The sequence below is a fragment of the Colletotrichum karsti genome (assembly GCF_011947395.1).
Source record: "Colletotrichum karsti strain CkLH20 chromosome Unknown Scaffold6, whole genome shotgun sequence".
NCBI lineage: Eukaryota > Fungi > Ascomycota > Sordariomycetes > Glomerellales > Glomerellaceae > Colletotrichum > Colletotrichum karsti.
In genome coordinates this window covers 743,538-754,262 of record NW_024065906.1, presented here as the reverse complement: position 1 = coordinate 754,262, position 10,725 = coordinate 743,538, and the positions used below count along the sequence as shown (strand labels likewise).

General features: G+C 55.4%; 4 protein-coding genes across 4 annotated transcripts; 1 reads left to right on the top strand and 3 right to left on the bottom strand.

The window, feature by feature from the left end:
- Nucleotides 1–226: 226 nt before the first annotated feature.
- On the top strand, nucleotides 227–1,702 carry CkaCkLH20_02661 (proline iminopeptidase; the record flags this gene model as incomplete). The annotated part of the gene is made up of 2 exons (XM_038885380.1): nucleotides 227–277; nucleotides 341–1,702. The coding sequence occupies 2 exons, from the start codon at nucleotides 227–229 to the stop codon at nucleotides 1,700–1,702; spliced, it is 1,413 nt and encodes a 470-aa protein (XP_038749311.1).
- A 34-nt stretch (nucleotides 1,703–1,736) lies between these two features.
- CkaCkLH20_02660 (carboxylesterase) lies at nucleotides 1,737–3,582 on the bottom strand (the record flags this gene model as incomplete). The annotated part of the gene is made up of 5 exons (XM_038885379.1): nucleotides 1,737–1,933; nucleotides 1,988–2,045; nucleotides 2,094–3,073; nucleotides 3,127–3,220; nucleotides 3,292–3,582. 5 exons carry the CDS (start codon nucleotides 3,580–3,582, stop codon nucleotides 1,737–1,739), a joined length of 1,620 nt encoding a protein of 539 aa, XP_038749310.1.
- Nucleotides 3,583–4,658: 1,076 nt separating this feature from the next.
- Nucleotides 4,659–6,053, bottom strand: CkaCkLH20_02659 (uncharacterized protein; the record flags this gene model as incomplete). The annotated part of the gene is made up of 1 exon (XM_038885378.1): nucleotides 4,659–6,053. One exon carries the CDS (start codon nucleotides 6,051–6,053, stop codon nucleotides 4,659–4,661), a length of 1,395 nt encoding a protein of 464 aa, XP_038749309.1.
- Nucleotides 6,054–7,248: 1,195 nt separating this feature from the next.
- Nucleotides 7,249–10,632, bottom strand: CkaCkLH20_02658 (DEAD/DEAH box helicase; the record flags this gene model as incomplete). The annotated part of the gene is made up of 11 exons (XM_038885377.1): nucleotides 7,249–7,286; nucleotides 7,340–7,445; nucleotides 7,494–7,578; nucleotides 7,634–7,738; nucleotides 7,793–8,020; nucleotides 8,067–8,510; nucleotides 8,560–8,787; nucleotides 8,836–8,939; nucleotides 9,065–9,517; nucleotides 9,577–9,759; nucleotides 9,835–10,632. The coding sequence occupies 11 exons, from the start codon at nucleotides 10,630–10,632 to the stop codon at nucleotides 7,249–7,251; spliced, it is 2,772 nt and encodes a 923-aa protein (XP_038749308.1).
- Nucleotides 10,633–10,725: the final 93 nt, after the last annotated feature.

The following is a 10,725-nucleotide window of genomic DNA, read 5'->3' as shown; positions in this document are numbered from 1 at the left end:
GAAGTTGCACTGTGTCTTGTGCTGAAAAGTACCACCTCTTACACTGTGCGGAAACCACTTGCCGTTATCAGAAGGTGCGGCGTCTCACTACACCTGTCTCGTACAACTCTCAGCGCGGGGTTGTTGAGATCCTTCTTTCAATCCGGCACACAAACTTTGAACTCTTACCCCCCAACGCGCAATTCAGTATCATCTGCGCTCGACGACGGGTTGCAGTATCCTGATCATGACTTCCAAGGTGATCAACGCAGCCAAGCTGCTTAGCAAGAGGTCCCATGTAATCCCTGGCAAGTCCTCAGCCTGCTGTTCCACGTATTATACCCAAAAACATCACTAATAGCTCATAGGGCAATTCCATGTCTCGGAACTCTTCTTCGAGGTCCCGAAAGACTACAACAATCAGTCTGCAGGCGTCCTCAAGCTCTTTGGCAGGAGTGTCACCAAACACGAGAGACCGATCGTTCCCCCAACGGAGTCTGAAAAGAAGCTAGCTGAGCAAAAACCATGGATGGTTTTCCTGCAGGGCGGCCCTGGCTTTGGCAACCCAGAACCCCAAGACAGCCCGATCACCCATACCGCCTTGGAACGGGGATATCAGGTGCTGTTCCTCGATTACAGAGGCGTCGGTCTCAGCTCCCCTGTCTCGGCCGCCACACTGGCACTTCACGGCGATGCCCAGAAGCAGGCGGATCACCTTAAGCTGCTTCGTCAAGACAACATCGTCAAAGACTGCGAGGCTGTGAGAGCTTATCTTACCAAGGACTTCCCCGAGGAGAAAAAGAAGTGGTCTCTGTTTGGACAGTCTTTTGGCGGATTCGTCATTCTGACATACCTGTCCAAATATCCAGAGGCCTTGCGGGAGTGTTTCCTCACTGGCGGTCTTGCACCGGTCGGCAAGAAACCTGAGCAGGTCTACGAAGCTACCTTTAAGAAGGTCGCGGAGAGAAACCAGGCATACTATGCAAAGTACTCTGAAGACGTCGAGAATGTCCATCAGGTGGCCCGGTTCATCCAGGAGAAGAAGAAAGTCTCCCTCCCGGGTGGTGGCCTCCTTACCGTCCCGAGACTGCTCACCCTAGGAATCGCCTTCGGTGGCCACGGTGGGCTTGACTCTGTTCACAGCATCATTTTCAAGCTGAAGACGGACCTCGACAACTTTGGCTTTTTTACCCGTTCAACCCTTGCAGACGTCGAGAATGCCACCGGATTCGATAACAATATCATCTACGCCATTTTGCACGAACACATCTACTGCGAGAAGCCGGGATGGGCCTCCAACTGGGCGGCCTACAGGGTCGGCAAGTCTTTGGAGCAGTTCTCCTGGCTTGCGAATGAACCTACGATTTCCGAAATCACGGCCCCTCCTCTTTACTTCTCTGGAGAGATGATTTTCCCTCTACACTTCGAGACATACCCAGAGCTGATCGAACTCCGCGAGGTGGCGGAGATTCTTGCTCAGTTTGACGGTTGGCCGGAGGATCTGTATGATCACGACCAGCTCAGCAAGAATGAAGTCCCCGTATACGCAGCTAGCTACATTGACGACATGTACGTCGACTCTCAGTTCGCCAGAGAAACAGCTGCCCTAGTCAAGGGTACCAAAGTGTACGAGACGAACCAGCTGTATCACTCAGCACTGCGTTCCAGGACGGAAGACGTGATGAGAGAGCTCTTCAAGCTGAGGGATAACCCCATTGACTAGTCTATTCTAAGTCATTACATTATTGATCACTGCCCTAGATGGGTATCTTTGCTGCCGCCTTTTGCCAAAACCCACATCTTGTCTCCAGGTGGTCTAGCTTAGCAGTCTCGAAACCTGCGTCGACAACCGTCCACTCCTTGTTTTCCTTGATGGAAGGTACGCCAGCTGCCGTGGACGGCGAGAGTTTCAGGGCGTTGGGGTCACTGGTCTGAAAGAAGGATGCAAAGGCACCTGATCATGTTAGTCAGAACAGCACTCAATCAAACATTTCCCAATTCAACTTACCAGCATAGCCACGGTAACGGACTGGATCCTGCGTTTGCACCGCGTTGACCTGGTTCCACTGTCCACTGTTAGCTGACACTCGTCTCTGCTCCAAGGAAGAACATACCCAGACGGTATCACTGGCGTGCTTGGAGGGATTGAGCGAGTACTCGCCCAGCCATCCGCCATTGGGCGCAGACCCAGCAAACCAGTACGCAGGACACGACAACACCACATCCCTATAGATGAGCCCGGCCCTGACGTACGTCGTATTATACGAGATCGTCTCCGTGGTGCCCGCCGGGGGATACAGCTTCTTCACAGCCTCGATCTCGCAATCCCCAAACCCGGGCTGGAATCCCCTGAGCCACTTGTCAAAAGACGCCTCGCTCGAGTTGAAAGCAGGCGACCCCGCGTCCGAGGCGCCCTGCAGTCCCGGGGGGACGAAGTTCTCGCCCTCGTGCGTGTTATGCATCGCGAAAACCACCTCCATATTCACCCTCCCCGCCGTCGTCGCCTCGGAGAGCGGCTCCTGCAGGAACTCCCCGTCGATGACCGGCGACCAGTTGAACGTCGACGTGTTGTACTGGTGCGCCGTCGTCATGGCCAGACTCGCGTCCCGGATCGTCTGCACCTCGGCCCTCTTCAGACACGCCAGGCTCTCCGGCCCCGCGCACCCCGTCCGCTCCGCCAGCTCGTCGTACAGCGCCTGCGCCTCCGCGCTGTCGTGCCGATACGTCTTGGGCCAGAACGGGCTGCTCGCCATCGCCTTGCGGAACAGCTTCTGCGTCCCGCCCCGCGCGAACGCCTGCGCCAGGACGCTCCCGCCGCCGGCCGACTGGCCCCAGATCGTCACGTCGTCCGGGTCGCCGCCGAACTGTGCAATGTACTTCTTCGTCCACCTCAGCACGGCCTCCTGGTCTAGCAGGCCTGGGTTCAGGTCCGACTTGGGGTCCGCGGCGATTTCTTTTCCCGGCAGCAGGCCGAAGGCGTTGGTGCGGTAGTTGGGGTACACGAACATCATGTCGGAGGCGTCGGAGACGTTGAGGATCGGGAACGCCGAGGGCGGGATGGAGAAGGCGGCCGATCCTTGGATGAAGCCGCCGCCTGGCAATCAGTCAGAAACATTGTTGACGCCAGAAAATGATTGATTTCCTCACCGTAAAAGGTAACGACCACGGGCTTCAGGGGTTGGGATTTCTCCCAGGGTCGGGAATAGAGGCCTAGGTAGAGGCAATCCTCGGAGCCGTTGACCTACTCTCTCTCACACGTCAGCCATCTCGCCCCTTCACACGGCCATATCTTAAGAAACCAGCTTCACTCACGGTCCGCTGCGGACACATGTCAAACGTCTGGCTGGAGTCGTAAACCCCCTCGACAGCCACCGGCGGCTGGGGTCCCCGGAACCGGTTCTCGCCCACGGGGGGCGCGGCGAAGGGGATCTTCTGCCAGTACGAGATGTTGTACCTCTCGGAGTACGCCCCCTGGAAGCTGCCATAGTCGGTCTCGGCGAGGAGATGCGTCTGCTGCGTCTGGCGGGGTTGCGGGATGGCGGAGGCGCCGCCGCCGGCCGCGAGTGCGGCGAGGAGCACCGCGGTGGTGAGCGTTGACGGCATCGGGATCGACGATGACTTTCTCGAAAGGCGCCGGGAGACACACGACGAACGCAGTCATGGCTTCCCGGGTGCCGGTTGGCGGGTATATATATATCTGCCCCAGCCTACTCCATACCCAGAGAAGCGTCCGGGGTCGTCGTATTATTGCAACACGACGCGCTAATCTCCCGCATCAACTCCTCCTTTCCCAATAGAGACTATTCAAAAACAAGACCGCCCGATCCTCGGATCTGGGAAAACACAATCAAGAGCCAACCTCATCTGGTGTGTCGTCGTGTGGGGTCACAATGGATTGGTGGGGTTGGTTTCTCTGGAGGCAGGGGTTCTCCGGAGCTTCAACCCCAGAATCGTGAGAAGCTTGCGGGGATCCCCGGCGCGGGGAGGAGCTGGCGCTCGGTGATTCTCCTCAATCATGTACCGAAGTCTGGTGCTCCAATTTCTCCGCACCCACCGGTGAACCCGTGGTCATGAGCACACACACAAAAGCTTCGCATATTCAAGGTATCACATCGCGGCTGAAGGGAACTGCATCATGGAGGGTGCGAATGACATACTCGGACTAAATCGAAATAAGATGTCCCAGATACAAGGGCATGGTCCCGTCTGTTCCGTCATGACAGGGAATTCTTCACTCGGTTTTCTTTAGACTTTAGAGTAAGTTCGGAAACACAATCTCTGACATTTCCTACGGGTATATGAGTCGAATCGCAATCGAAGGCAACCGAAATCACATGCGCCAGAGAGGGGACCTGCATCGGTCGATCGGATGAACGGGTACAGTGCAGATAGGCACACTTTTCCTTCTCTTTCGCTGCCAGGGAGTGTGATTTCTAGCATTAATTATACAAACACAACAACCCCCTTGCCCATCTTCTTCATCTTTAAATGGGACAACACAACCCGAGCAGAGGGTCCATCAAACAGACCAATATCATGAGAAACCACATTGTTTTCTTTGACCTCGCACCCAGATACGCAGCTGCGAAGAGACATACCACAGAAGAATGGTAGCGCATCCTGGTCCAATGCCCCTTTCCCACGCTCTTCAGTCACCGCACGTTGACACAACATCTGCATCACCACGCGACTGGATGCCAGTGCGGCTGCGGAGGCGGCGGAGGGTGCCGCAAGTGGGGAGGAGGCAGAGGCGCTCCGACGACGGGCCAGACAGGCATGGGATGGCTATGTATCGCCCGCTCCATTGACGGCAAAGTCCTGCCTCCCAGATCCTCCTCCCGACGAACCGCCGTCTCGCGGAGCATCAGAGCCGCCACTTCCGGGTGTCCGATCAAAAACTCGGAGGTCTCCTTCGGCACCCGTTGCCACAAGAGAGGCTGGAGGAAGCCGACGCGAGCGAATATCATCTTCAGCAAAGGATCAGACTCGGGTACGCCGGCGTAGAGCTTCGAACAAAGATGCAGAACGGCCGGCTGCGCCGCGTCGGATCCCGCAGACTCGAGCATGTCGACACAGTGGCGCATGATGGCTGTTTTGAAGTCGTCCATGAGGAACTTATTGGCGGCTATGTAGACATCCAGACTGAGCTCGTAGGTGAGAAGCCATGTCCGCATGTCCTCGCCCCGAATACGATCGCCATCCATCGCATCATCGCTGCCCGGCGCTGATGGACCCACCGAGGGTGTTGAGCCAGGAGGTGTAAGGATCTGGGCCCGGCTGCGAGGCCGACGCTGCGGCGGCATGCCTGGAGGCCGCATGGGAGGAGGCACAGGCATGACGTGCGGCATAGGGCCGCCGGGCATCGGCCTGGCGCGGCCGACGACGCCACAGTTCCAGCATGGTGGTCCGGTTGTGGTGGTGCAGCGCGGACATCTGCAATCTGGGCGGTGTGCACCGGGTTGCTTGCGATTCAAGCGCTCCCATTGCCGCTCTCGCCGCCGTTGCCGCCGCTGAGCCCGCATGCGACTCCTAGCGCTCGCATCGCTGGCCTCCGAAGATGAGATTTCCGATTCCGAGTCGCTCTGGTGGCCTGTATCTTGCGCCTTGCCCCGATCCGGCCCATCGAGACCCAAAGCGGAAGCGGCTGGTCTGATGGGAACGAAGCTTCTTTGATACAAAAACGCGACGAGGAAGTGGAATATGGCCGGGTCCTCCTCTGGGAAATCCATTGACTGCGCCTCCGCTTCTCTGAAGTCTCCGCAAAGAGCTTTTCGAAAGTATTCAGTCGTCACCAAGATGTCTCTGTGCACTTGGAATATCTGTTGGTTCGGAGCTCGGCCAACACGAAGCGGTATGATGGTCGAATTGTATCGGCCGTCAGCGGACGTCAGCCAAAGGTCTTCGCGAAGACTGGGTTCGTCCTTGCTTTTCTTGTCGTCGAATGTCTCATCCAGGACGACAATATCCGGTATGTCTGTAGGTGCACTTCTCATAACATCAATCAACGTGCGCGCCAAATCGCTCGTGTTGCTGCTACTTCCTCCTCCGTTCCCATTGCCAACGGTAGCAGACATGGTCAAAAATGCGCTCGTAACGCTATTGGTCGATTTTGGCCGGTCGTGTGAGTACTGTTGATCCTCGATATTGAGCGACCTGATGGAAAGGAATAGACCGTAGGGGATGAGCCAAATTATAACCGAAAGGTCAGAAGACACATCAGCCTGGTTGGGCAACCTCGAGGTGCGATGGGCTTGATATAGGCAATAGTTGCGCGCAAGACCAAAGTCAGTCAGGCAGCCACACCCTATGGATGTGATATGCACAAGTCGAACAAGACGGATGAGGGTGGGTAGCTCGGTGGGCGGTGGCTGTCAGACCTTTGTTGGCCGCGCCCAGCAGCCTTGCGACCACCAACTATGGCGAGGCGCATCTAGGTCACTTGGAGTCCGCCGGCCGAGTCCACTTTAGGACATGGTCGACTTCATTTCCCGCTTCGCTTTTCGCTTCCCTGCTGTACCTGCTGTGTAACTCCTGCATGAACCGTTCTGTAGTCGCATGGAAGAATCGAGTGCATGTCAGGTGTCACCCACAACTCTGTCCTGGGTTGACACCAGCCCGTGCCGTCTGTCGCGTTTCTGCGTTTGTCTCTCCTCTCGGCCTTGGTGCTTGGCTAGCGATTTTCTCGGGAATGCCACCCACCTCGGTCTGCGTTCCATCCCACGTCTTGTGCCTGCCCCGGGCAGCACCGGAACGGGACGCACGCAATTGCGGCACCGCACCACAACGCAGTTGTCCATGTGATGGACCAGTGTTGCTTTTCAATGTCTTGCGCCGTTGGCACCCTTCTTTCTTGTCTCGCTGGTGGAGGTGTTGAGAGGGTGGCTGTCGGCTCAGGGCTTTGTTTGTTCCCAACCGCGGCTAGTCAGACCACTGGGAAGCTACAGGAGCCTAGAGTAGCGGTGGGAGTGGAAGCGGAACTTCAATACACGTAGTTTCGTCGCGTTAAAGGTCTATAGAACAGGTGGGCGGGGCTTCTGTCCGATGCAATGCAGGCTGGGCGTCTTCATCACCAATTATTGACGGCTTTGCGGCGGCTTGCATGCGCATCTGCATCTGCGGGAAGTGGTTGGAACGGCCTATGAGCGACACCGCCAACTGCCCGGGTACGATACACCCAGTGGGCTCGCGACGCAACGCTGCAGCCCAGGGGCTGACCGCACCAACGTGGCCGACGTCTTCCGGTCCGTTCGTGTTGGTTGAGCAGCATGGTCATTCTTCTTCATAAATCTCCTGTTGCATCTGGATTTCTGTCCGCTTCGTCAGCTGCCGTGTACCAACCGTCATCGAAGTATTCACTTACGCCACAACCGGTTGGCCGAGTTGGAGATGACCTGGGCCTTTGCCATCAACTTTTCCTCATACTTGACGCTTTCCTGTCCCTTGATGCGAAGTTTACTCGGTTGAGCCTGTATGATGGTGAGCCACGGATGCTTAGCCGAGGAACTTTTGCTTACCTGCATGAGGATTGGGAGGAGCTCTTTGGGATCTGCATTCGCAACGGCTGCGACGCTGCGAAAGCCGTTTTCCCAGAAAACTCTCCTGTTCCACAAAGTTAGACACATTTCCGACATGGCCTTCAGGTTGCGCAACTCACGCGGTCCGGCTCTTTACGAAGGTAATTTGTGCCAACGCCAGCAAGTCCGACCTTGCGCCTGCTATCAAACGATCCGAGAAGTGGTCCAGTGCAGCAGCCATGACGCTGCAGCGTGCGATTAGTGAACTGATTTGTGGTGTTGAAAACATGGCGACTTACCCCCAACCCATATGTTCGCAGAACTTGATCATGCCAGCTGCGAACCCATGGCAAGTCTGCGATAGGGTCTGAACAGCACCCCGAGGCACATCGTACTTTCGCGCAACGGCATGGACAGGCATCTCGTTGCACAGGTCTCGTAATTGGAAGGCCAAGTAGAACCGACGGTGTACACGGACGATTTCCTTCTCTTCGGGTGTCGTCTCCTTCAGTGTGCTACCATGTGCCCTGAGGACGGTTAGCGACATCGGAAGAAAGGACAACGTCTCCTTACAGTCGGTTGATCACAGCACGCTTCAATCCGAGAAATCCGAGAACACGGTGACCGCTATCATCGAGATTCTCCATTTCGTTGCGAAATACTTGCCAATTAATGTTGGCACCGAATTCATGTACGGGTGTGAAGATGTAGAGAATATGCATCTCGCCGTCCATTACGAAGGCTTGGAGCGCTCTTTCCAGCTCCTTGTGGATGAAAACTCCGTCGTCGGGATCCAAGGCAGAAGCCACGATGGCGTGACCTAGTTTTGTTGGCTGGTAGTTGCCGCAAGCATCTGCTGTAATGAATCCCATTGATTGCAAATTTTTGAGGCTCGTCTCGACACAGTCTTGTAAAGGCTCGGGAGCACCTGTATATGCCAGAAGTGTTCTGCTTAAGTATTCATCTAGAGCATCTCTGCTCGTTGCAAGTCGTACAGCGATAACCTCCAATAATGCCCTGAGATCGGTTAGCTTGAATTGTAGTCTTTGGTCGCCGGAATCCCAACCTCTGAATACGTTGCTTGTCTGTTATCAAGCCACTCGTGATCTGGGGCATCTCAGCGTTCATCAAGTCGACGACTTGCTCAAGATCGTCTTTTCGGCAGCATAAATAGGTTTCCCCGACCTCGTCTTTGCCCTTGCGACCGGCCCTTCCACGCATCTGCCGCAGCATGGAGGGGCCAACGAAATCTCGCCCCATCCGAGCATTGTGAAGAATCACTCTTCGTGCAGGTCTACCACACGTCAGCTCGAGACTTATCCTTCCGGCCGTGAGCTCTTACAGATTAATGCCCGCCGCGAGACTGCAGGTAGCTACGCATACCTTGATGACCCCGGTATCGTAAGCATTAGCAATTAGTTCACGCTCTTCCGTGGTCAATCCAGCCTGGGAAGATCAGCAACGTCAAGACCATGGGGTCTATGGCCAACCTACGTCTGACACAAGGTTAGTCGGGAGATCTAGAGTTTTCATGGATTAAACTTACGATGAAATGCAACACCCATCGGCACCGTCTCTTCGAGAACAGGATCCATACCGGTGCCAAGACTCCGCAAGTCAGCCATCAGCTCGATCCGTTTCTCGACCATCGAATTGTCGAGTTCTTCAAGGGTAGGCATAACTCTAGCAATCCAGCGAGCATCCGATTCGCACCCAGGTCGACTGCTGGCAAATACTAGAGCGCCGTACCCTGCCCTAGCAGTCTCGCTGGCCAGAGAAACAACCGCGTTGAGCACTGGGTCTTTGAACTCTTTGTGACTCGATAGCTCAACGCGTCTGATTGCTTTGGAACTTTGCGTATGTTGTGTCCCTGACTTCAAATCACCGGCTGTCTTTAGCAGCTCGCTTGTCGTGGCAGCCGGATACACGTTCCCCTCATAGACCAGATGTTCTTCAATTGGCACTGGTCTGTATCGTGTTTCATATGATTGAGCTCCGAGCCAGTCGGCCAGTAGCTTGATGTTCTGCAACCAAGAGTTAGCTGGTATCCCCTGAGAAATCTCGTGTTGGAGCCATCACTTACGGACATGGTGGCACTCATGCCGATGATTTGAACCGGATGAGGTAGACTTAGCAACTTGGTGCCCATCAACTCCATGAGGTATCCTCGGTGGTCATCGTCAATCATGTGGAGCTCGTCCAGGACGACGGCTTTCAAATGCTTGATTGAACAGTCGTCGATCGCCGTGTTGACGAGAGCATTCGCCTGTCATAGTCATAGTTAGCCACTTCCTTCCAAGCAACTTCTGTAGTGCATCCCTGCCTTTTCCATTGTGCAAACGCCGATGTCGAAGTCGGCCCAAGTAGGCTTGATCTTGCTCCCACCAAAGAAACCAATGACTCTGATGGAGTCCTCGTCAGCGCGGCGCCTCCAAATACGCTTCTCATCGTCGATTTCTTCCTTGGGTTTGGGTACCCCCTGCACGATGTTCCGTAACCATCGAACTTTTTCTTGGACCAAAGCGACATAGGGCAAAACGAGGAGCACTTTGGAGTTCTTTTCTTGCAAGACCCTCTTCAGCATTAGCACTGCGGCAAGGTCAGCAAGGTGCGTAGAATATCGTCTGCAGCGGGTGAACTCGCCATCGGCTACAAGTGATTTTCCGCCTCCTGTTGGAGCACTGTATACGAGATTTTTGTCTCCGGAGAGAAGTCCGGGGCCTCGCAGACATGCCTTTTGCCATGGGTACATGATCTTGATGCCAAGGCCGTACAGGTTGCGAATCAACGGCCGAGGGAGGCCGTAAAAAGGGTGAGCAAGAGCAAGCAAAGGATCTGAAGAAGACGACGGCGTGGATGGGACAGCATGTCGTTGCGTGTACTCGGAGGGCCCTTGGCGGGCGAGTTCTAGGGACGTGATCGGGCTCGCCGTGAGTCTCGGGGCACTTGGTGGCAGACTTATAGATCGTTGTGCACCCAATGTGCGGCTTGATAGAGTCGTCGGTCGTGGTGCCGTAGGGTGTTCCGGTTCAGAACGAGCACGCTTATTGCCAGCCGTTGTTGTGGTCGAGTAGGTATTGCCTTGCTCCTTGGCGGCTTGGACCGAAGTCTTGTGCCAGATGCCGTTATTGGAGGCCATGATGGGGCAAATGATTGGTGGGAAGCACACAGCAATCCATGGATGATGAAATCAAGCTGGAGGCAGCTCGAGGTCGAAAAAGCAAATGTTCAA